The following is a 21,512-nucleotide window of genomic DNA, read 5'->3' as shown; positions in this document are numbered from 1 at the left end:
TCACCTAACCTCTTGCATTCTTTCTATTAATTTCTCTCCCGTTTTCTCTACCTTTTCAAAACCCTGTTCAAGGTTTTTCCCTCTTCATATTTGCCTCTCTCATTCCCTCTATTTCTTCCACTTTTCATGATCCTTCTCACCTTCACTCTCTGCTTCCCCCTCTGCCTTTCACACTCTCTTGGTTACTTCAACTCTATCTGCTTCTCCAGCCTGCTGCAGGGTCTGAAACCTCTCCTTACAATGCCACTGGCAACCTCAGATTCATTTGCTCACCACAGGTACATTGAAGCATACGGTGAAGTGTGCCGTCTGCCCAAACAACCAACACGACCAAAGGATGTGCTGGGGGCAGCCCACAAGTGTCGCCACACATTCCGGCGCCAACATAGCGTGCCCACGATGTTTACAGAACAACACAAACGGCAACTAAACAACAACAGCAAAACAAACCCCTTTGCCTTTTTTTAATTATCTGTTTTATCAAATGAGTGATAAAGGGAATCACTGAACCCGAACCAACTTACGTCACTTACTTACTAACTGCTCATTATGCCGCTAGCATTTAGGGCAGCCATGAAGATCCTCCACCTCTGGTAGTGTTCGAAGCTTCTTTCATCATGTTAGTAGCTTCCTCTCAGTTTTCACTGCTGTCTGTCATGCAGGTCCCGGGTGGAGACTCCGGAACACCATCGCTCTCAGATGTACGATACCTCATTGCTGTTTCTGTAACAGTTTTGTTTGACCGGTCAGGGTTGTTATCCCTGAGCTGAACCCCCGAACCTGGAGGAGCGGAGGACCACTCTTAGTCTGGCCTCTACCCTTTGACCTATTTGCCACAGGTGACCCTACCAAGGGCCAAAGTATAAAGCCCTGACTCCAGCCAACATAGCTCTCTCTGAGTCACTGAGGGATACAAACCTCCAAACTACAACAAGGTTGTGGCCCTCTTGGAGGAAGTTACATTAGTAGATTAGAAATTCTCCTTGATGGCTCTGCATACATAGTGATAAACGCCAAGCTGTTTAATTGAACTGAAAGTGTTAGAATAAAAGATGGGAGTGTCGCCTAGTGCTCTTATAACACATTTTAATTGACTTCCAAGTCACCTTTACAATGAGGCTTGACTCCTCTCCTCAGGGGCAAGAGGGAAGATCAAAGACATCTCTCCATTTGCAATTCTCCTCAGCCAGCTTTCACTTTCAGGGTAGGGTTGACAGAGGCGGAGTGAGCACTTGTCAGGCCTGGTTGCCTAGGAGAGGTCAAGTGGAAGTGGGAGGTCAAAGAGGGATACAGCAGAGGGTGTGCATTATTCAGAGAGGAGAGACTTAAAGAGATTGACTTTAACCTTTAATCAGAAAGTATAAGCAGCAGGCAGGAGAATGCAAGGACAAGCAGTGAAGGATTAAAATGCAGACACAAGAGAGACTGACGATGCTGGAAATCTGGAGCAACAGGCGTTTGTAATGCACTTTAAGTTAGACTACAGGACTTGATCAGTATGACTGAGAGAGCAGACTTCGGGGGCTTTGACCAGCAGTTCTGTGAATTTTCCCTGTACCATGGATCCTGGGTTAATAGATACTTTGCCATTAGTCCAACGTTGTTGAAGGAAGGTTTGGGCCAGCTCAAGACATCAGGCCCCGATGGTGTACCTGGTGGGACTCTGAAAACCTGTGCCACCCAACTGGAGGAAGTGTCCAAGGACATCTTCAATCTCTCACTGCTGCAGTCGGAGGTTCCTACCTACTTTAAAAGGGCTTCAGTCATACCAGTGCCCAAGAAGAGCAGAGTGAGCTGCTTCAACGACTATCGCTCAGGGGCACTCACATCTACAATGACAAAGTGCTTTCAGAGGCTAATCATGGATCACATCTACAATGACAAAGTGCTTTGAGAGGCTGATCATGGCTTGAATCAACTCCTACCTAAGAAAGGACCTGGACCCGCTACAAATTCTCTAATGCCCAATAGGTCTACATGGATGCAATCTCACTGGCTGTCCGTTCGGCCTTGGATCACCTGGACAACAGTAATACTGACGTCAGGCTTCTTGCTGTTTATTGACTACAGCTCAGCGTTTAAAACAATCATACTCTTGAGTTCTAATCAACAAGCTCCAAACCCTGGGCCTCTGTACCTCCCTCTGCAACTGGATCCTTGACTTCCTCACCGGAAGGCACAGTCAGTGCAGATTGGAAATAGTTCTCCACCTCGCTGACAATCAACACCTGTGCACCTTAGCTCACTGCTCTACTCTCGTACATCCATGACTGTGTGGCTAGGCACAGCTCAAATGCCATCTATAAATTTGCCAACGACGCAACAATTGTTGGCAGAATTTCAGACGGTGACGAGGAGACACACAGGGGTGAGATGGATCAGCTGGTTGAGGGGTATCACAGCAACAACCTGGCACTCAGCGTCAGCAAGACCAAGGAATTGGTTGTGAACTTCAGGAAGAGGAAGTCAAGGGAACACGCACCAGTCCTCATTGAGGAATCAAAACTGGAAAGGATGGGCATTTTAAAGTTCCTGGGTGTCAGAAGATCTATGCTGGGCCTAATATATTGATACAGTTACAAAGAAGGCACAGCAGTGGCTGTATTTCATTAGGAGTTTGAGGAGATTTGGTACGTCACCAAAGACAGTCACAAATTTCTACAAGTATATGGTGGAGAGTATTCTGGCTGGTTGCATCACTGCCTGATATGGAGGGGCCAATGCACAGGATCAAAACAAAACTGCAGAAAGTTGCAAATTCAGCCAGCTCCATCATGGGCCCTCGCCTCCCCAGCATTCTGGACACCTTCAAGAGGCGGTGACTCAAAAAGGTGGCATCCATCATAAAGGACACCCAGCACCCAGGACATGCCCTCTTTAGATTGCTACCACCAAGGAGGAGGTACAAGAGCCTGAACACACACACACACACACACACACAAAACACACACAACATTTTAGGAACAACTTCTTCCCCTTCACTATCGGATTTCTGAGTGGGACAATGGACCTACTTCAGTATTTTTCCTCTTTTCTGCACTAGTTATATATACAGTGCTGTGCAAACGTCTTAGGCACATATATATAGCGAGGGTGCTTAAGATTTTTGCACAGTACTGTATTTGTCAACGTGGAGCGGAGAGCGAGATTATAAATCTGGCGGGAGCAAAGGATGTTGGGAATGGCGAGTGTGGAGCGCCACATGAGGGGTGTGGGACAGGTGGCAGAGAAGGAGTGCCAGGGGGTGGGGAGGGGGTAGTTGCAAGTGCAGACAAATACAGCCCTGAGACACCAGACGAGGTAATTTGATTGTAAACAATTGGTTTATTGATCATTACAGAATGTCTCCCTGGTGCTTCCCACTCCCTCCCCTCTCCCCTTCCCCCTTTTCCCAACCATGATTCTCCTCTCCCTGTGCCCTTCCCACTCTCAGTCCACAATAGAGACCCATATCAGAATCAGGTTTATCATCACTCACATATGCCATGAAGTTTTTTTATGGTAGCAGCATTATAGTGCAATTCATAAAATTTCTACAGTACTGTACAAAATTCTTATGCACCCTAGCTAAATATCTGTGCCTAAGACTTTTGCAGAGTAATTCTTACTGTAATTTACAGTTTTCATTATGTATTACAATGTACTGCTGTCACATAACAACAAATTTCATGACACACGCCTGTGATATTAAACCTGATTCTGATTCTGAATGGGCCAGTTTCAGCAGCTGAGAGGGTATAGGCCAGCAGCAAAATCACTTTGGGAACAGGATCTTTCTTCTAATGTTCATTAATGGGCATCACTGGCAGAGCCAGCGTTCACTGTCCATTGCAAAGTGGCTCTGAACTCAGCTGCTTGTGGGGCTGCTTCTGGGGGAATGCAGAACTGAAGCCCAGGGCTGCAGGCCTGGAGTCACATAAAGACCAAAGAGTGTGGCAGGTTTCTTCTCTCGAAGGGCCAGATGCCTTTTATGACAGTTTGCTAGTTCCTCAATCTCCATTATTGATACGGGCTGTTTCATCCTCCAATTCCAGCTCCGTAAATGGACTGAATTTAGAATGTCTGAATGGAGTCCTTTGGCCATTGTCCAGAACTCTGACTATCCAGAGAGTAACTTAACCACTGATCCCAGCTTGTGCATTGGCCTCAGAAGCAAATCGTTCCTTCCCATCAATGAGACAGTTTTCCTCCATTGTGTCGACGGCCATTCCTGTCATTCTGACAGGTTTCCATTATTCTTCTTCCTCCCCTTCCCCCACCTTCTTACTCTGAGCTCTCAGTCCTGAAGAAGGGTCTCGGCCCGAAACATCAACTGTTTACTCTTTTCCATAGATGCTGTCTGGCCTGCTGAGTTCCTCCAGCGTATTGCGTGTGTTGCTTCTGACTGGAGTCATAGAACACCACAGCACAGAAACAGGCCCTTCGCTTTGTCTACTAGAGCAACCAAGTCTTCTTTTAGCCCTTCTGATTTCCTTCTTAAGTGTTCTCGTACAATTCGTAAACTGCTCAAGTATCTCATTTGTTCCTACCTGCTTATATCTGCTGTGCACTTCCATCATTTTCTTAACCAGGGTGTCAATATCTTTTGAAAACCTAGGTTCTCTGAACCAGTTATCCTCGCCTTTTATTCTGACAGGAACATACAAACTCTGTACTCTCAAAATTTTGCTTTTGAAGGCCTCCCACTTACCAAGTAAACCTTTGCCAGAAAACAACCTGTCCCAATCCACGCTTGCCAGATCCTTTTTGAGACCATCAGAATTGGCCTTTCTCCAACTTAAAATCTCAACCTGTCCTTTTCAATAATTTCCTTGAAACTAATGGCATTGTGATCACTGGATGCAAAGTGATCCTCTACACAAACTTCTGTCACCTGCCCTGTCTCATTCCCTAATTGGAGATCTAGTATTGCACTTTTTCTGGTTAGGACTTCTGTGTACTAATTAAGTAGTTCTAATTAAGAACACATTTGATAAACTCTTTTCCATCCAGCCCTTTTACAGTATGGGAGTCCCAGTCAATGTGTGGAAAGTTAAAATCACCTTACGTTTCTTGCAGCAGTTGTGATTTCTCCACAAAATCCTGTGGGCTGTGGGGTGGTCTATAATATAATCTCATTAATGTAGTTATACCTTTCTTATCCTCAGTTCCACCCGTAACGCCTGACTAGGTGAGTTCTCCAGTCTGTCCTGACTGAGCACTGCTGTGGTATGTTTGCTGACTGGTAATGTCATCTCTCCACTACCTGGCCTATCATGTCTGAAACAGCAGAATCCTGGAACAGTGAGCTGCCAGTCCTGCCCCTCCTGCAACCACACTTCTCTAATGGCTACAGTCTCATAATTCCACGTGCTGATCCATGCCCTAAGCTCCTCCGCCTTTCCTACAATACTACTTGCATTGAAATATACGCAGCTCGGAACATTATTCCCACCATGATCAACCCTTTAATTCCTGATTTCACATGTAGGTTTAACAACCTCTTTCTCCACAATCACTCCACTATCAGTTCTGGTGCCCTGGTTCCCATCCCCCTGCAACTCTAGTTTAAACCATTCCACCCCCCTCCGCCCCCCTATCCCCGTGCAATACGACAAACCTTCCCGCTAGGATAATCGTACCCCTCCAGTTGGGGTGCAAGCTGTCCCTTCGGTACACATGCTGCCTTCCCTGGAAGAGAGCCCAGTGATCCAAAAATCGGAAGCTGTCCTTCCTGCACCATCTACTTAGCCACGTGTTAAGTTTTATGATCCCGCTATTTCTGGCCTCACTAGCATGTGGCACAGGTAGCAATCCTGAGATCACAACCCCGGAGGCCCTGTCCTTTAACTTAACACCTAACTCGCTGAAACACACACCAGGCAGCATCTTTAGGAAGAGGTACAGTCGACGTTTCGGGCTGAGACCCTTCATCAGGACTAACTGAAAGAAGAGATAGTAAGAGATTTGAAAGTGGGAGGGGGAGGGGTGAAATCTCTTATTGGCCCACTCACAAAATGGCCGCTATGCTTAAATCTAACTTCTTTTTATTTCCAAGTATTAAGTATGCGCAATTCAATGTCTCCTCGGGAAATGTGGCACACAAAATGTGCCAAACCACCCCTGCTCATTTCTTTTAAACTTTCTCTCACTCCATGCAATCTGATGTCACCTCGAGAATTTGTGGCGTGCAAAAGTTTGCCATCAATACAACTGTTGGCCATCATTCCAACTGTTTTTCCTAGCACTGCCATTAGTCTTCCACTCACCAAATCTTCACCTTCACAAAATTGGTGAAAGACACATTTAAGACTCCTTTATAAACCAGAGCAGTGAACAACCGTCAGCAGCTTTCCAGTGTGTGGTCTGGGAGGCATTGTGGGGCATGGGAGCTGGTGTGAGGCCTGGGAGCCAGTGTGAGGCCTGGGAGCCAATGTGAGGCCTTGGGAGCCAACGTGAGGGCTTGGGAGCCAACGTGAGGCCTTGGGAGCCAATGTGAGGCCTTGGGAGCCAATGTGAGGCCTTGGGAGCCAATGTGAGGCCTGGGAGCCAATGTGAGACCTAATCCCCCAGAAAAGCTCAGGAAAAGCAGAACGTGGCAGAGACAACAAGTGATTATAAGTGGATTATAATTTTTTTTTGAAGGATTGAATTGAGTCAGCAGAAGATCATGAAGATTTAAACAGACTTTAAATTATGAAAACATTAAAAGCAGTTAAGCTTTCACAAGCAAACTATTATGACATTGGGGATGCACTTAGAAACATATAAAGTTTCATTTAATAGCTGATAGTTGTTTCTCTCCCCTATCAATGAGTATAAAGAGGGTTTGTAAAGGGAGTTTAGTGTTTCTGTTGGAGTCTCTACAAGCCAGTTACTGTTTATAAGTCACCAGTAAGACCCAGGTTGCCAAGCTCGGTCAAGGACCTCTGGATTTCCAGAGCACTACTGTTCATGGGAAAACAGGAGTTTAATCCAGAAAAAAAATGTTGGCATTAATGTCATTGCATCAAACAGAGCAGAAAATTTCAAAATGAGTTGAAAAGAAATGTGCAAGTAAAGGACATACCACTGGCCAAACTGGGGAGGGTAACTCCACCCTCTCCGACCCATCCTGAGTGTCAATTTTCTAGTAAGGAAACAACAAAGTTAGTAAATCGGTTTATTATTGTCAGAAATACTGTGAAAACATGCCACCCATACAGATCACTTCAAAACATGGATACATCGAACTAGTCATAGAGTCATAGAAAAGTACAGCACAGAAATAGGCCCTTTGGCCCATCTAGTTCATGCTGACCATTTAAACTGCTATTCCCATCGACCTGCACCAGGACCATACGCCACCATAGCCCTACCATCCATGTACCAATCCAAACTTCTCTCAAACGTTGAAATCGAGCTTGCATGCACCACTTGCGCTGGCATCTCCTTCCACACTCTCACACCCTCTGAGTGAAGAAGTTTCCCCTCATGTTCCTCTTGAACTTTTCACCTTTCACCCTTAACCCATGACCTCTGGTTGCAGTCCCACCAAACCTCAGTGAAAAACGCCTGCTTGCATTTATCCTGTCTATATCCCTCATAATTTTGTATACCTCTATCAAATCTCTCCTCAGTCTTCTACATTCTAAGGAATAAAATTCTAACCTATTCAATCTTTCCTTATAACTCACGTCCTCCACTCCCAGCAACATCCTCATAAATTTTTTTTGTACTCTTTCAACCTTATTTACATCTTTCCTGTAGACAGGTGACCAAAACTACACTCAGTACTCCAAATTAGGCCTCACGAACGTCTTACAGAACTTGAGCATAGCCATGTCTTATACAACCTCAACAGTACAAAGGGGAAAGCAGTGACAATGCAGGACACAGTGTTACAGTGACAGGGGAAGTGCATTGCTGTTATTGTTTTTCTCTTGTTCTACCTCAATGCACTGTGTAATGAATTGATTGGCATGAACAGTATGCAAGACAAGTTTTTTCACTCAGTCTCAGTACACGTGACAATCATGAACCAATTCCAATTCCAGTCAGGACTGTGGCCAACAAACTCAAAATGCTGGAGGAACTCAGGCAGCATCTGTGGAGGGGAACAAACAGTCAAGGTTTCGGGCCGAGACCCTTCATCAGGACTGGAAAGGAAGGGGGCAGAAGCCTGAACAAGATGGTGGAGGGAGGGGAAGGAGTACAAGCTGGCAGGTGATAGGTGAGACCAGGTGAGGGGGGAGGTGGGTGGGCTGGGGGAAGGGGATGAAGCAAGAAGCTGGAAAAGGTAAAGAGCTGATGAAGGAATCTGATAGGAAAGGAGAATGGACTCAAGAGAGAAATGGAAGGAGGAGGGGCACTAGAGCGAGGTGATAGGCAGCTGAGGAGAGAAGGGAGCCAGAATGAGGAACGGGATGGCTGACTGATTAATGCTGTTCTTTTGGCAGAGATTTACCAGTAAGCAAGATGTGATTCGACACTACAACATGCACAAGAAAAGAGACAACTCCCTCCAGCACGGCTTCATGCGGTTTAGCCCCCTGGACGACTGCAGTGTTTATTACCACGGGTGCCACCTGAACGGCAAGAGCACGCACTACCACTGTATGCAGGTAAGCCCCTGCAGCAGGGACTGCCCTCGCTCAACGCAATGGACGGCCACTCCCCACTCCCCTCCACTCTGAGCAGCGTCCAGCAGACCGATACATAGCCAAACTATACCCAGAGGAAACTTCAGTCGGCAGGAACATACCCAGAGGAACTATACCCTGGAAAACCATAAGTAGCAACACTATAACAAAGAGAACTACAACCAGCAAAACCATGACCAGCAGAACTATACTTAGAAGAACCATTGCAGCAAGCCTATAACCAAAAAGAACCATAACCAGCAAACCTATAACCAAAAGAACCATGACTAGCCAAACTATAGCCAGCAGAACAGCAGTATACCTAGAATACCATAATCAGCACAACCATAACCAGCAGAACTATAATTAGCAAAGCTATAACCAGCAGAATGGTAACCAACAGAACTCTAGCCAGAAGAACACATCATCTTCAAAGCAGCAGAATGGAAAAGGACTGGGAAATAGAAGAATCTCAGAAGCACAAAACAGCAGATGCTGAAAATCCAAAACAAAATTGCAGCAAGACCAGCATTTACTACCCATTCCTAGTTACCACTTAGACGGTGGGCCGGTTCCAGTTACTGAGTTGAGGGCGTGCTGTGTTGGCGCTGGATGCCTGGCGACACTTGCGGACTGCCCCAGATGATTTGGTTTGATACAAACGACACATTTCACTGTGCGTCTCAGTATTCTCTACGTGTGACAAATAAAGCTAATCTTTAACTGCACTCCCACCTCCCTCCCCTTGAATCTGTGCTCCACCTTCCTTCCCTGTCAGATTCCATCATCTGCAGTACTTTGTCTCCTCCACCTCTCACCTCCCAGCCTCTATCGTTACCTTCCCTCCTCATTTGGATCACCTCTTTCTCCACCCCTTCCCTCCACCTTTTTAATACTGGCTATCTCACCTCCATCTTCCAGTCCAGATGAAGGGTCTCGGCCCAAAACGTCGACTGTCCATTTCCCTCCGTAGGTGCTGCCTGGAGTTTCTCCAGCGTTTTGGGAGTCGAACCTTTCTGACCAAGGGCAGTGATATCTGCTCAGTACTGAAACACAGTCTTGTGCACGAGAATCACAGAGCAATACAGCACAGAAACATCTTGTCTGGGCCGAGCTGTTACTCTGCCTCATCCGTTGACCTGTTCCTGGACCATGGCTCTCCTTTTATTTACTTATCTTTGTGTCTTTTAATTTTGTAAATTTAAATTTATAGTATTTTTATGAGTTGCGCTATACTGAGAGCAAGAAAACAACAAATCTGGTATATTTAAAGCAGAGGATGATAAGTTCTTGATTAATAAGGATGTCAAAGTTTACAGGAAGAAGACAGGAGAATAGGGTTGAGAGGGATAGTAAATCAGTCATGATTGAATAGTGGAGCAGACTCGATGGGCTGAATGGCCTAATTCTGCTCCCATGTCTTTTGGTCTGACGTTAAAACAACAAATTTCATAGATTTCATTAGTGGTATTAAACCTGATTCTGACTTTGAAGAGTTCAGAGTATGATTTTCCTTCACAGAAGCTGACATCCTACTCAAGCTGTTTGGACTGTATTTCAGGCAGTGCCGTATCTCCTGTGAGATCTTTAGACTTTCACGCCCACAGTGTGTCCACAAGGCACCATATCCAAGCGGGCCACATCCTTTATGAACTCTGCAGTCATTATCTGATGCAGGAAATGCTTGTCCTCACTCCATAATCCTGGTTTCACTCAACAGCCACTTCTGGTAGCTTCTGATACCATCTGAGGCTAATTTTAGTGCTTGTCTGGGGAACCCACAGTTCAGAAAGTCAGACAGGGAGTTCTTTTTCCGTCCAAAATAAATCTTCTCGGTGTCCTGCATTGGCAGAGGAAAGGTGGAAAGAATGAGCTTTGGAAATAGGGGATTGGTTTCTTCAGTAGCCTTCTGATGAATTTTGTTGTGAAATTGATTATAATTATTGAGTATAATGAATAACATTATGCTCCTAAGACCTAGGAGTATAATTAGGCTATTCAGCCCATCGAGTTTGCTTTGTAATTCCATCATGGCTGATTTATTATCCCTCTCAACCCTATTCTCCTGCCTGCTCCCAGTAAGCTTTGATGCCTTTACTAATCAAGGACCTATCAACCTCCACTTTAAATATACCCAATGACTGGGCCCACACAGTCCTATGTGGCAATGAATTCCACAGATTTACCACCCTCTGACTAAATAAATTACTCCACATCTCTGCCTGAAAGGGATGTCCTTGTATTCTGAGGCTGTGCCCTCTGGTCCTAGACTCTTCCACTATCGGAAACATCATCTCCACGTCCACTCTTTCTAGGCCCTTCTAAATTTGATAGATTTCAGTGAGGTCCCCTGTTATTCTTTTAAACTCCAGCAAGTACAGGTCCAGAGCCATCAAACGCTGCTCATACATTAACCCTCTCATTTCCCGAGATCATTCCTTTAAAACCTCGTTGAGACCCTCTCCAATGCCAGCACATCCTTTCTTAAATATGGAGCCCAAAACAGCTCACAATACTTCAAATGTGGATGACCAATGCTTTGTAAAGCATTGGCAAGCAAAAGGCCCTTCATGCCATTACGTCCATGCTAGCCAATGCCTTTTGCCTTCACTGTGTCTGCATCTTTCTATGAATGTCTATTCAGTTATCTCTCTAAATAGCTCTGAAACACAGTGGTTGTATCTGACTTCTCCACCTCCTCTGTTCCAGATATCAACCAATGTCAGTGTAAAAGCCTTTCTCCTCAGCTCCCCATTAAAATTCCTTCCTCTCAACTTAAATCTGTGCCTCGCTTTTAAAGATTTGCTTTATTTGTCACACGTAGATTGAAACATTGAAACGCGCAGTGAAATGCATCAAATCAAATCAGCAAGGATGTGCTGGGGGCAGCCTGCAAGTGTCGTCATGCTTCCAGTGCCAACGTAGCGTGCCCTAACCCTTAGGTCTTTGGAGTGTGGGAGATGAACTGGAGCACCCAGAGGAAACCCACAGGGTCACAAGGAGAGCGTGCAAACTCCTGACAGTAGGGCGGGGAATCAAAGCCCAAATTGGTGATCTCCTTAAAGGGATTGCGCGAACCGTTACGCTACCGTGGCAATCTTGTTTTTAATACCGTTACCATGGAATAAAGATTATGCCTGTATCAGGTCACGCCTCAATCACTGCCCCTCTAAAACAAAAAAAAATCCTTGAAGTAAGCAGGCCAGGAGAGATAACTGGGAGATAGTTCAGAAGGATGGTTACAGTTATTAGTGGGGCTCACAGGTCTCTGGGCTGCTTTGGTCCTAAGTACTAGGTTTAAAACTCACAGCATCCTGAATTTGAATCAAAAATCTCCCAATTTGAAAATGAACAGTTTTCTAGAGGGTCCCCTGGGCCTGCATGCATGCCTTGGCTTTGTACTGCCCCTTTAAATTGTCAGTCCTTTGATGCTGAGCCTTTTATCTTTTGGAAACTGCAGGTATTGTGTGATTTTCCCAAATATAATGCTACTCTAGGTCATTTCCATCAAATGCGTGCCTCTTCCTATGAAGGCGAGTCTCTGCCTTCAAAGAAGTTACAGATCAAAAGACATTAACCTTTGCGGGCCAAGCTAGGCCTGAAATGATCTCTCAGCTTTTAATGGAACACACACAAAATGCTGGAAGAACTCAGCAGGTCAGACAGGATCTATGGAGAGCAGTAAACAGTCAACGTTTTGGGCCGAGACCCTTCATCAGGACTGGAGAGGAAGGGGGAAGAAGCCAGATTAAGGAGGTTGTGGGGGGGGGGGAGGGTAGAACAAGCTGGAAGGTGATCGGTGAACAAAGGTGACAGGGTAGGTGGCTGGGGGCGGGGTAGGTGAGAAGGTGACTGGTGGAAGAGGTAAAGGGCTGAAGAAGGAATCTGGTGGGAGAGGAGAGTGGACTATGTGAGAAAGTGAAGGAGGGGCATCAGAGGGAGGTGATAGGCAGGTGAGGAGAAGAGAAGTGGTTAGAGGGGAGGAAGAATCGGGAATGGAAAAAGAGAGAGGAAGAAGGGGAGAAATTACTGAAATTACCAAAAATAGGAGCAATCAATGTTCATGCCATCAAGTTGGAGGCTACCCAGACGGAATATAAGGTGTTGCTCCTCCGCCTTGACGGTGGCCTCATCGTGGCAGTAGTGGAGACCGTGGACTGACATGTCGGAATGGGAGAGGGGATTGGAATTAAAATGGTTGGCTACTGGGAAATCCTGCCTGTGGCAGATGGAGTGAAGGTACTCGACAGCACAGTCATTGCTTATTCTCAACTTTTAGTGCTCTTGGCCCGAGTATATTCAGGTGGTAAAATACTGGATGGGACGTGAAAAAGAGGAAGTGCTTTGGCTTCCCCATTAGTTGCCACTCGAGACCAGAGACCTCTACCTTCTGGATGCAGCTGCAGCCATGGCAGTCAGCTGGGCCTGGGGTTCCTATTAAATCTCTCCCCTCTCAAAACTTTTGAAAACTTTTCCTTCTAGTTTTTGGTTCCTTAACTCTAGAAAAAAGTCTGTGTCCAGTCACTCTATCTTGCCCCTCGTAATTTTATTATCATCATTATGTGCCATGTCCTGTGATGTGGGTGATCATGACCATTATTGTTCTTGACAAAATTTCCTACGGAAGTGGTTTGCCATTGCCTTCTTCTGGGCAGTGTCTTTACAAGACGGCTGACCCCAGCCATTATCAATACTCTTCAGAGATTGTCTGCCTGGCGTCAGTGGTTGTATAACCAGGACTTGTGATATGCACCAGATACTCATACGACCATCCACCCTCTGTTCCCATGGTTTCACGTGACCCAATCAGCAGTGGGTGAGGAGGGGGGCTTAAGAAGGTGCTACACTTTGCCCAAAAGTGACCTGCAGGCTAGCAAATGGACGGAACATCTTACACCCCCGTTGGTAGAGATGTATCTGCACCCCGACGCCCACACCTCTGTAAGACCACCACACATTCTCCTACACACCCGTGGAAAATGTTCCCACCTGCTCATGCTCTCTCCATACCTCAGTCCATCGAGTCTCAGCAATATCCTCCTAAATCCCCTCTGCACTCTTTCTAGCGTAATAGCAGGGCGACCAAAACTGAACACGATATTCAGTTGTGAGGACGTAGAAAGATGTTCCTGCTCATGAACTCCATCAGGGCTCCTTTTGAACACACACACAACGTAGGCAGAACTCAGCAGGTCAGGCATGAACGAACAATCGACATTTGGGGCCAAGATCCTTCCTCATTGTTTGCTATATCTGCATATTCCTTCATCCACTGAACCAGCATAAATGGATCCTTCAGTACAATTACCTACAGAAAAGATATCAATAAGATTGAAGGAGTACAGGGAATATTTACAAGGATGGTGCGGAACTTGAGGACCTGAGATACAGGGGAAAGGGTGAAAAGGTTAAGACTTTATTGCCTGACGCAGAGGAGAATGATGGGAGATTTGATAGAGGTATAAACATTTATGAGACGTATAGACTTTTTCCACTGGTTGGGTGAGACCAGAAATAGAGGTCAAAGGTTAAAATGAAATACTTAAGGGGAAACTGCTTCACTGAGAGCAGGGGTTCCTAACCTGGACTCCACAGATCCCTCACTTAATGGATTGGTCCATGGCATAAGAAAGGTTGTGAGCCTCTGACTTAGAAAGTGGTGTGAGTGTGGAACAAGCTGCCAGCAGAAATGGTGGATGTGGGTTCAATTTCAACGGCTAAGAGGATTGTGGATAAGAACATGGATGGGAGGGGTATGGAGGCTGTGGTCCAGGTGCAGATCAATGGGACTAGGCAGAAGGTATGGATTAGATGGGCTGAAGGGCCTGTTTCTGTGCTATAGTTCTCTATGACTTTATACCATTGTTTAGTAGTACCTTGCCATTAAACGTATCTGTTTTTTCTCTTCTCCCTGCCAACTGGAACATCTTCCTCCTGATGCTCTATCCTCCCAAGTACTCTCTCAGATAGTTCATCTCCATCTCTCCACCCAGGTGGGCTGCACGAAGGTGTACACCAGCACCTCTGACGTCATGACGCACGAAAACTTCCATAAGAAAAACGCACAGCTGATCAACGATGGTTTCCAGCGTTTCCGGGCAACCGAAGACTGCGGGACTCTGGGGTGTCAGTTCTACGGACAGAAAACCACCCACTTCCACTGCAGGTAACTCCTTCCCATCGCAATACCTCTGGTATCGGTTGTATCTGGTACAGTTGTCCATTGTATCCGACGACGATGGGAAGCCTGTGCGGGAGAGTTTTGAAAGTGGAAACGCCATTGCACTGGGGCAGTTCCACTCCCTCGAACTCGGAATTCGTAGTAGTCGTCACAACTGGGGTCTCCCTTGGTTGCAGTAGATGACCGAGAGTCCTTTTGTGCCCCCTCGTGCCCTTCGCTCTCCACAAAGCCTTCCTGGCCGTTGGACCTCACTGCAGATCTCATCCGCCCAGTCCACCAGAGCTGACTTCACACATACTTATCTCACCGGGGTACAAGGCCAACTACCCTCACCTGGTTTAACCTGCCTGCCAAGGTTGGGTACCAGGGTGGGGCCGCTGTCGCATGCAAACAGCTACTTGAAGTCACAGGTGAGAGCTGAGTGTCCGGTGGGGACCAAAGGTGAGTGAGCTGCCCCGGGATGGACACAACAAGCCCCTTCACCGGGGGGCTAACCCTCCTTGGATACCCCATACACCCCAATCTGTTGTGGTAGTGGCTCATTATTGTCACGTATACTGAGATGCCATGAAATTGTGTGTGTTTGTGTGCACTCTGGTCAGATCAGCCCCTACATCGGTGCATCAAGGTCGTAAAAAGTAAAACGAAATGCGGAACATAATGGCGCAGCTCCAGAGAAAATGTGATGCGTTTAGACCAATAATGTGCCAGGGCTGCGATGAGGATGAGGTTCGGGTGGCGCGGTACTGTAGCGGTTAGCAGAACGCTATTACGGCACCGTTGACCCCAGTCCCAATTCCCGCCGCTCTCCAAAATGAGTCTGTACGTTCTCCCCATGACCACGAGGGTTTCCTCCGAGTGCTGGTTTCCTCCCACATTCCAAAGAGGTACAGATTTGCAGATTAATCCATCCCATTGTGTAATTGGAGGACACAGGCTCGTTGGGCCGGAAGGACCTGTTACCGTCCTGTATCTCTAATGCAGGGTTCCCAACCTTTGTTATGCCATGGACTCCGACCATTAACCGAGGGGTCTGGGGAACCCTGCTCTAATTGAACTGGGAGATCAAGGGTTCATCTTTTAGCATGTGGGGCATTCTTTCAAGAGTTCAAAAGTCAACAGGTTATTTTACAACTTTATAAAACTCTGGTTAGGCCACATCTGGAGTATTGCATAAAGTTCTGGTCACCCTGCTGTAGGAAGGATGTTGAGTCTTTGGAGAGGATGCAGAAGAGGTTTACCATGATGCTGCCTGGTTTTGGAGGGCATGAGCTATCATGAGAGGCTGGACATACTTGGGTTGTTTTCTCTGGATCGCCAGAGGCTGAGGGGAGATCTGATAGATGAGAGGCAGAGATAGAGTAGACAGGAAGTATCTGCTTCCCAGGGGTTGAAATATCCAATACCGGAGCGCATTCACTGAAGGTGAGAGGGAGTAGCTTCAAAGGGGATGTGAGGGGTAAGAATTTTACTCGGAGATTGTTGGGTGCCTGGTGTGGTGGTAGAGGCAAATACATTAGAGGCTTTTAAGAGACGTTTAGATAGGCACATGGATGTGAGGAAGATTGTCATGGTGCAGGTAGGAGGGATTACTGTTTGGGTGTTTTTGATTTGATTTTTAGCTGGTCTGGCACAACATTGAGGGCTGAAGGGCCTGTTCCTGTGCTGTACTGTGCTGGTTATGCACTTTGGTGGAAGAAATAAATGGGCAGACTGTTATTTAGATGGGGAGAGAGTTCAACATGCAGAGATGCAAAGGGACTTGGAGTCCTTGTGCAGGATACCCTAAAGGTTAACCTCCAGGTTGAGTCAGTGGCGAGGAAGGCAAATGCAATGTTGGCATTCATTTCTAGAGGTATAGAATATAAGAACAGGGATATGATGTTGAGGCTCTATAAGGCACTCGTGAAACCACACTTGGAGTATTGTGTGCAGTTTTGGGCTCCTTATTTTAGAAAAGATATACTGACATTGGAGAGGGTTCAGAGAAGATTCACAAGAACCAGGAATGAAAGGGTTACTGTATGAGGAACGTCTGGCAGCTCTTGGGCTGTAGTCCTTGGAGATCAGGAGAATGAAGGGGGATCTCGTAGAAACATTCTGAATGTTAAAAGGCCTGAATAGATTAGATATGGCTAAGTTATTTCCCATTGTAGGGGAGTCTAGGACAAGAGGGCACGACTTCAAGATTGAAGGATGTCCATTTAGAACAGAGATGCAGAGAAATTACTTTAGTCAGAGGTTGGTAAATCTGCTGAATTTGTTGCCACGAGCGGCTGTGGAGGCCAAGTCATTGGGTGCATTTAAGGAAGAGATAGATAGGTTCTTGATTAGCCAGAGCATCAAAGGATATGGAGAGGAGGGAGGGGAGTGGGGATGACTGGAAGAATTGGATCAGCCATGATTGAGTGGTGGAGCAGACTTGATGGGCTCAATTGCCTACTTCTGCTCCTATATCTTATGGTCTTATGTTCTATGTTCTATGTTCTAGTATGAGAAGAGCAGGATAGAGGCTGTCCTTGAGTTCAGTGGTGCATGGTTTCAAAGCACTCTTGTGTTCTTAACCAAGCTACAGCTAATACTTTGGTGGGTAAACGGAAAAGCCTCATGTGGTCCATAAGCCAACTGATTTGCAAGAGCTGCCTTCATTGTGGTTGTCACTGTCATGAGGGCTCAAGTTCCAGGGAGAGATAATGGAGGACATGGACCAAACACGGTCATGGGCACCTTCTATGAGAAAGATGAATTCTTGATACCTTGTTCTACCTTGTTGCCCTTGCACCTTATCAATCTATCTGCTCTGCACTTGCTCTCCAATTGTAACCCAATATTCTGCACTCTGTTATTGTTTTCCCCTCTCATGCCACCTCAGTGTATTTATGTATGGGATGATATTGATGCAGTCATGGAAAAGCAAGCCCATGCTATACTTCTTAGGAGTTTGAGGACCGAAGTTTGATTGCAAATTACTCTAACAAAAGTCTACATAGAGAATGTTCTGACTGGTTGCATCTCCACCTGGTATGGAGGCTCCAATACCCAGGGTCGTCAGAGTCTACAATGGTCGTAAACTCAGCCGGCTCTATCATGGGCGCTAGCCTCTCGGCCATCGAGGATACCTTCAAAAGGTGGAGCCTCAAGAAGGCAGCATCCATCATTAAGGACCCTCACCGTCCAGGACATGCCCTCTTCTCACTACTACCATCAGGGAGGCACAGGAACCTAAAGACCCACACTCAACACCTTTAGAAACACTGTCTTCCCCTCTGCCATCAGATTACTGAATGGTCCATAAACCCATGAACACCACCTCACTATTCCTCTTTTGCACTCGATATCTTATCATTTACTTTTATATTAGTGATTTTTAAAAATTTATTGCACTGTAATGTTGCCACAAAACAAATTTAACAACAGTACTGTGCAAGTGTCTTCGGCACTGTAGATTTTTTATATGGTGTCAGATGCTATGGCCTCCATTGAGCCCTGATCTCAACGTTATCGAGGCTGTCAGGGATTACCCAGAGAGACAGAGCAAGCGAGACAGCCAAAGTCTGCAGAAGAACTGTGGCAAGTTCTCCAAGATACTTGGAACCACTTACCAGACAATTTTCTTATCAAATTTCACGACAATGTACCTAAGAGAATTGGTGCAGTTTTAAAGGCAAAAGCTGGTCGCATCAAATATTGATTTGATTTAGTTATTTTTACTGTTTACTGCTGTTTATAGTTAATGTTTTTGATATTTAGAAACGTTTCATTCTTTTTGAAAGCACCTTCACTTTACTGAATTTTTTTACATGTGCCTAAGACTTTTGCACAGTATTGTATATGTCAGAGATAATAACCTGATTGTGATTATGATCTGCCTGGAAACCACATGAACAAAGTTTATCATTCTATCTCGGTACACGTGACAATAGTAAATCAATTACCAATGGGTCAGCATGAATAAGTTGGACCAAAGGGCCTAATTCATGGTGTATTATTCTGTGGCTATAATCCCAGGCAGGCATATTGGGACAGGGGGACACGTGGTGCCTATTCAGTAACCTCTTGTCTTCCCACAGGCGCGCTGGCTGCACGTTCACCTTCAAGAACAAGTGTGACATCGAGAAGCACAAGAGCTACCACATCAAGGACGACGCCTACGCCAAGGACGGCTTCAAGAAGTTCTACAAGTACGAGGAGTGCAAATACGAGGGCTGCGTGTACAGCAAGGCCACCAACCACTTCCACTGCATCCGGCTGGGCTGCGGCTTCACCTTTACCTCCACCAGCCAGATGACGTCGCACAAGCGCAAACACGAGCGCCGCCATATCCGCAGCGCGGGGGGGCTGGGACTCGCCTCCCAGCTACTGGGCCGCAAGGACGCCGAGCAGGACGACTCCAGCAACGACGACCTCATCGACTACTCTGCCATCAGTAGCAAGAACTCGAGCCTGAGCGCCTCCCCGACCAGCCAGCAGTCCTCAGTTCCCATTGTGCTGCCCGCCCCCTCCAGCGAGATCTCCAACGCCCAGGCCGTCAAGCCCGGCTCCGGCGTGATGCCCATCACCAAGATACCCACCCTCCTCTCCCAGACGCTGCCCAGCTCCATCCCAGTGGCGCTGGCCCTCTCCAACGCCGGGATGGCAGCCAGTGGACCCTTCTTCCCGATGCTGCCCAACCGGGTGTCCGTGGCCCTGCCGGTGTCGGCCGCCGGCCTGATCTCCGCCATCTCCTCCGGCATCTCCAGCCTGCCCACTGAGTCCCCCTCGCAAGCCGTCTCGGCCTCGGGCAGCCCGGCCGCCATGCCCCCGGCGGCGGCATCCATCATGGAGAAGATGACGGCGAGCAAGGGTCTCATCTCGCCCATGATGGCCCGCCTTGCTGCCGCCGCCCTCAAGCCTTCCGCCCCAACAGAGGCAGGTAAGTCAGCCGGGGTTTCCACGGATTTACCACATGGGATTACAGAACTGCGTGACGCGTTACACTCGGGGGCCGCTCTAACAGTGCCCAGGTATGAGGCAAGGTATATTCTAGTCTCCTAGCTGCAGGTACAATGCCATGAAACTGGAGAGGGTGCAGAAAGATTCTCAAGGACGTGGGGAGACAAGGATTCATAAAGACCGACAGATGACCTTATAGAGGTGTATAAAGTCACCAAAAGTATAGATAAGCTGAATGCACTCAGTCTTTATCCCCCAAGGCAAGGGAGTTAAAAAAACTAAAGGGGATAGAGTTAAAGGTTAGTTTTATTTTTCACATGAACATCGAAATGCACAATTTGCATCAAATCAAATCAACGAGGGTTGGACAGGGCAGCACGCAAGTGTCACCACGCTCCTGACGTCAACATGGCTTCCCCACAACTCACTCACCCGAACCGTTCAACTTTGAACAGTGGGGGGAAACCGGAGTACCCGAAGGAAACCTCAGCAGTCACAGGGTGAACGTACAAACTCCTTACAGACAGTGGAAGCTGACGGGCTCCATCTGCCCAAAGCAACTTGTTTTAAGGCACCAGTAACCCACCTTTGCCCCTCCCCCTGTCGGTAGAAACAGTTCTGCCGGGCTTAGTAGCTAATCCACACGTGAAGGCCGGGAGCTGGACTTGGTTGTCAGAGGCTTACCCCTCAGCTATAACAACCTTGTAATCAAGAGGAAAGGATCTCGAGGCGGACCGTCTGGGACAACGGAGTTGGAATGTAAGTCTTGGTGACGGTGCGCAGTGGGTATGTGTCTCCCCACCAGTCAACACTCGATTGTAATCAATGCATGAAAATAAATACAATGCCATAGAATCAGCACAGAAACAGGCCCTCCAATGCCTTATGCATTCCAACATAACATTCCAATTCCTGTACTCAGTGCTCTGATTTATGAAGGCCAATGTGCCTAAAGCTCTCTTTACAACCCTCTCTTACTGTGAACCACTTTCAAGGAATTATGCGTCTACATTCCCAGATTCCTTTGTTCTACCAGACACCTCAGTGTCCTACCGGTCACTTTCCAAGTCCTGTGCTGGTTTGTCCTCCTGAAGTGAAACACCTCACACTTGTCAGCATTGAAGGGTCTTGGCCCGAAACATCAACTATGTATTCATTTCCATAGATGCTGCCTGACCTGCTGAGTTCCTCCGGCATGTTATGCGTGTTGCTCTGGGTTTCCAGCACCTGCAGACTTCCTCGCGTTCATGATTTGCCATTCCTTCAGCCCATTTTCCAGGTGGTCCAGATTCCACTGCAGGCTTTGATGGTTTTCCTCATTGTCCACTCTGCCCCCAATCTTGGTGTCATCTGCCAATTTACCAATCCAGTTTACCTCATTATCATCCAGATCATTGACGTAGATGACAAACAACAGATCCAGCATCACATTACATGTTCAGTAGACAAAATCCTCTCAGAAATTCTGGCAGCTTTTAACATATTTCACATGTAAAGATTTGTAATTCAGAGAGCATCCTTGGACCACACCGCCCTCAGGGTTCCGTGTATTCTACTGCACCCATTAATTGTCAGTGAATCTTTAAAATAAATCTAATGTGCCATTAATTTCCTCCTTCAGTAAAGACCTTGTTACAATCCCAACAGAAGGCAAGATTGTTTCCTCTTTATTCTGTGTAAAAAGTTTAAATATTTGGCTAAATTGATTTGAGCTTCATGGTCCTGAAGTTTGACTCTGATTTGAAGGATTTTTTTTCCCAGGGTTACTCTTTATTGAGCAAGTCTACGTGTTAATATGT

The 21,512-nt window shown here is 46.6% G+C and overlaps 1 protein-coding gene across 1 annotated transcript in view; it reads left to right on the top strand.

Moving 5' to 3' along the window:
- casz1 (castor zinc finger 1) overlaps nt 1-21,512 on the top strand; it is a gene marked incomplete at its 5' end in the record, with an annotated part of 136,799 nt that overhangs the window by 52,593 nt on the left and 62,694 nt on the right. The window contains 3 exons of the mRNA XM_063032856.1: nt 8,418-8,582; nt 14,594-14,766; nt 18,852-19,693. Of these exons, the coding sequence (XP_062888926.1) occupies nt 8,418-8,582; nt 14,594-14,766; nt 18,852-19,693 (1,180 nt within the window). The remainder of the gene's footprint in view (nt 1-8,417; nt 8,583-14,593; nt 14,767-18,851; nt 19,694-21,512) is intronic.

The sequence above is a fragment of the Mobula hypostoma genome, chromosome 25 (genome assembly GCF_963921235.1).
Source record: "Mobula hypostoma chromosome 25, sMobHyp1.1, whole genome shotgun sequence".
Taxonomy (NCBI): domain Eukaryota; kingdom Metazoa; phylum Chordata; class Chondrichthyes; order Myliobatiformes; family Myliobatidae; genus Mobula; species Mobula hypostoma.
Note: the sequence above shows the minus strand (reverse complement) of the source record. Positions and strands in the feature narration are given on the sequence as shown.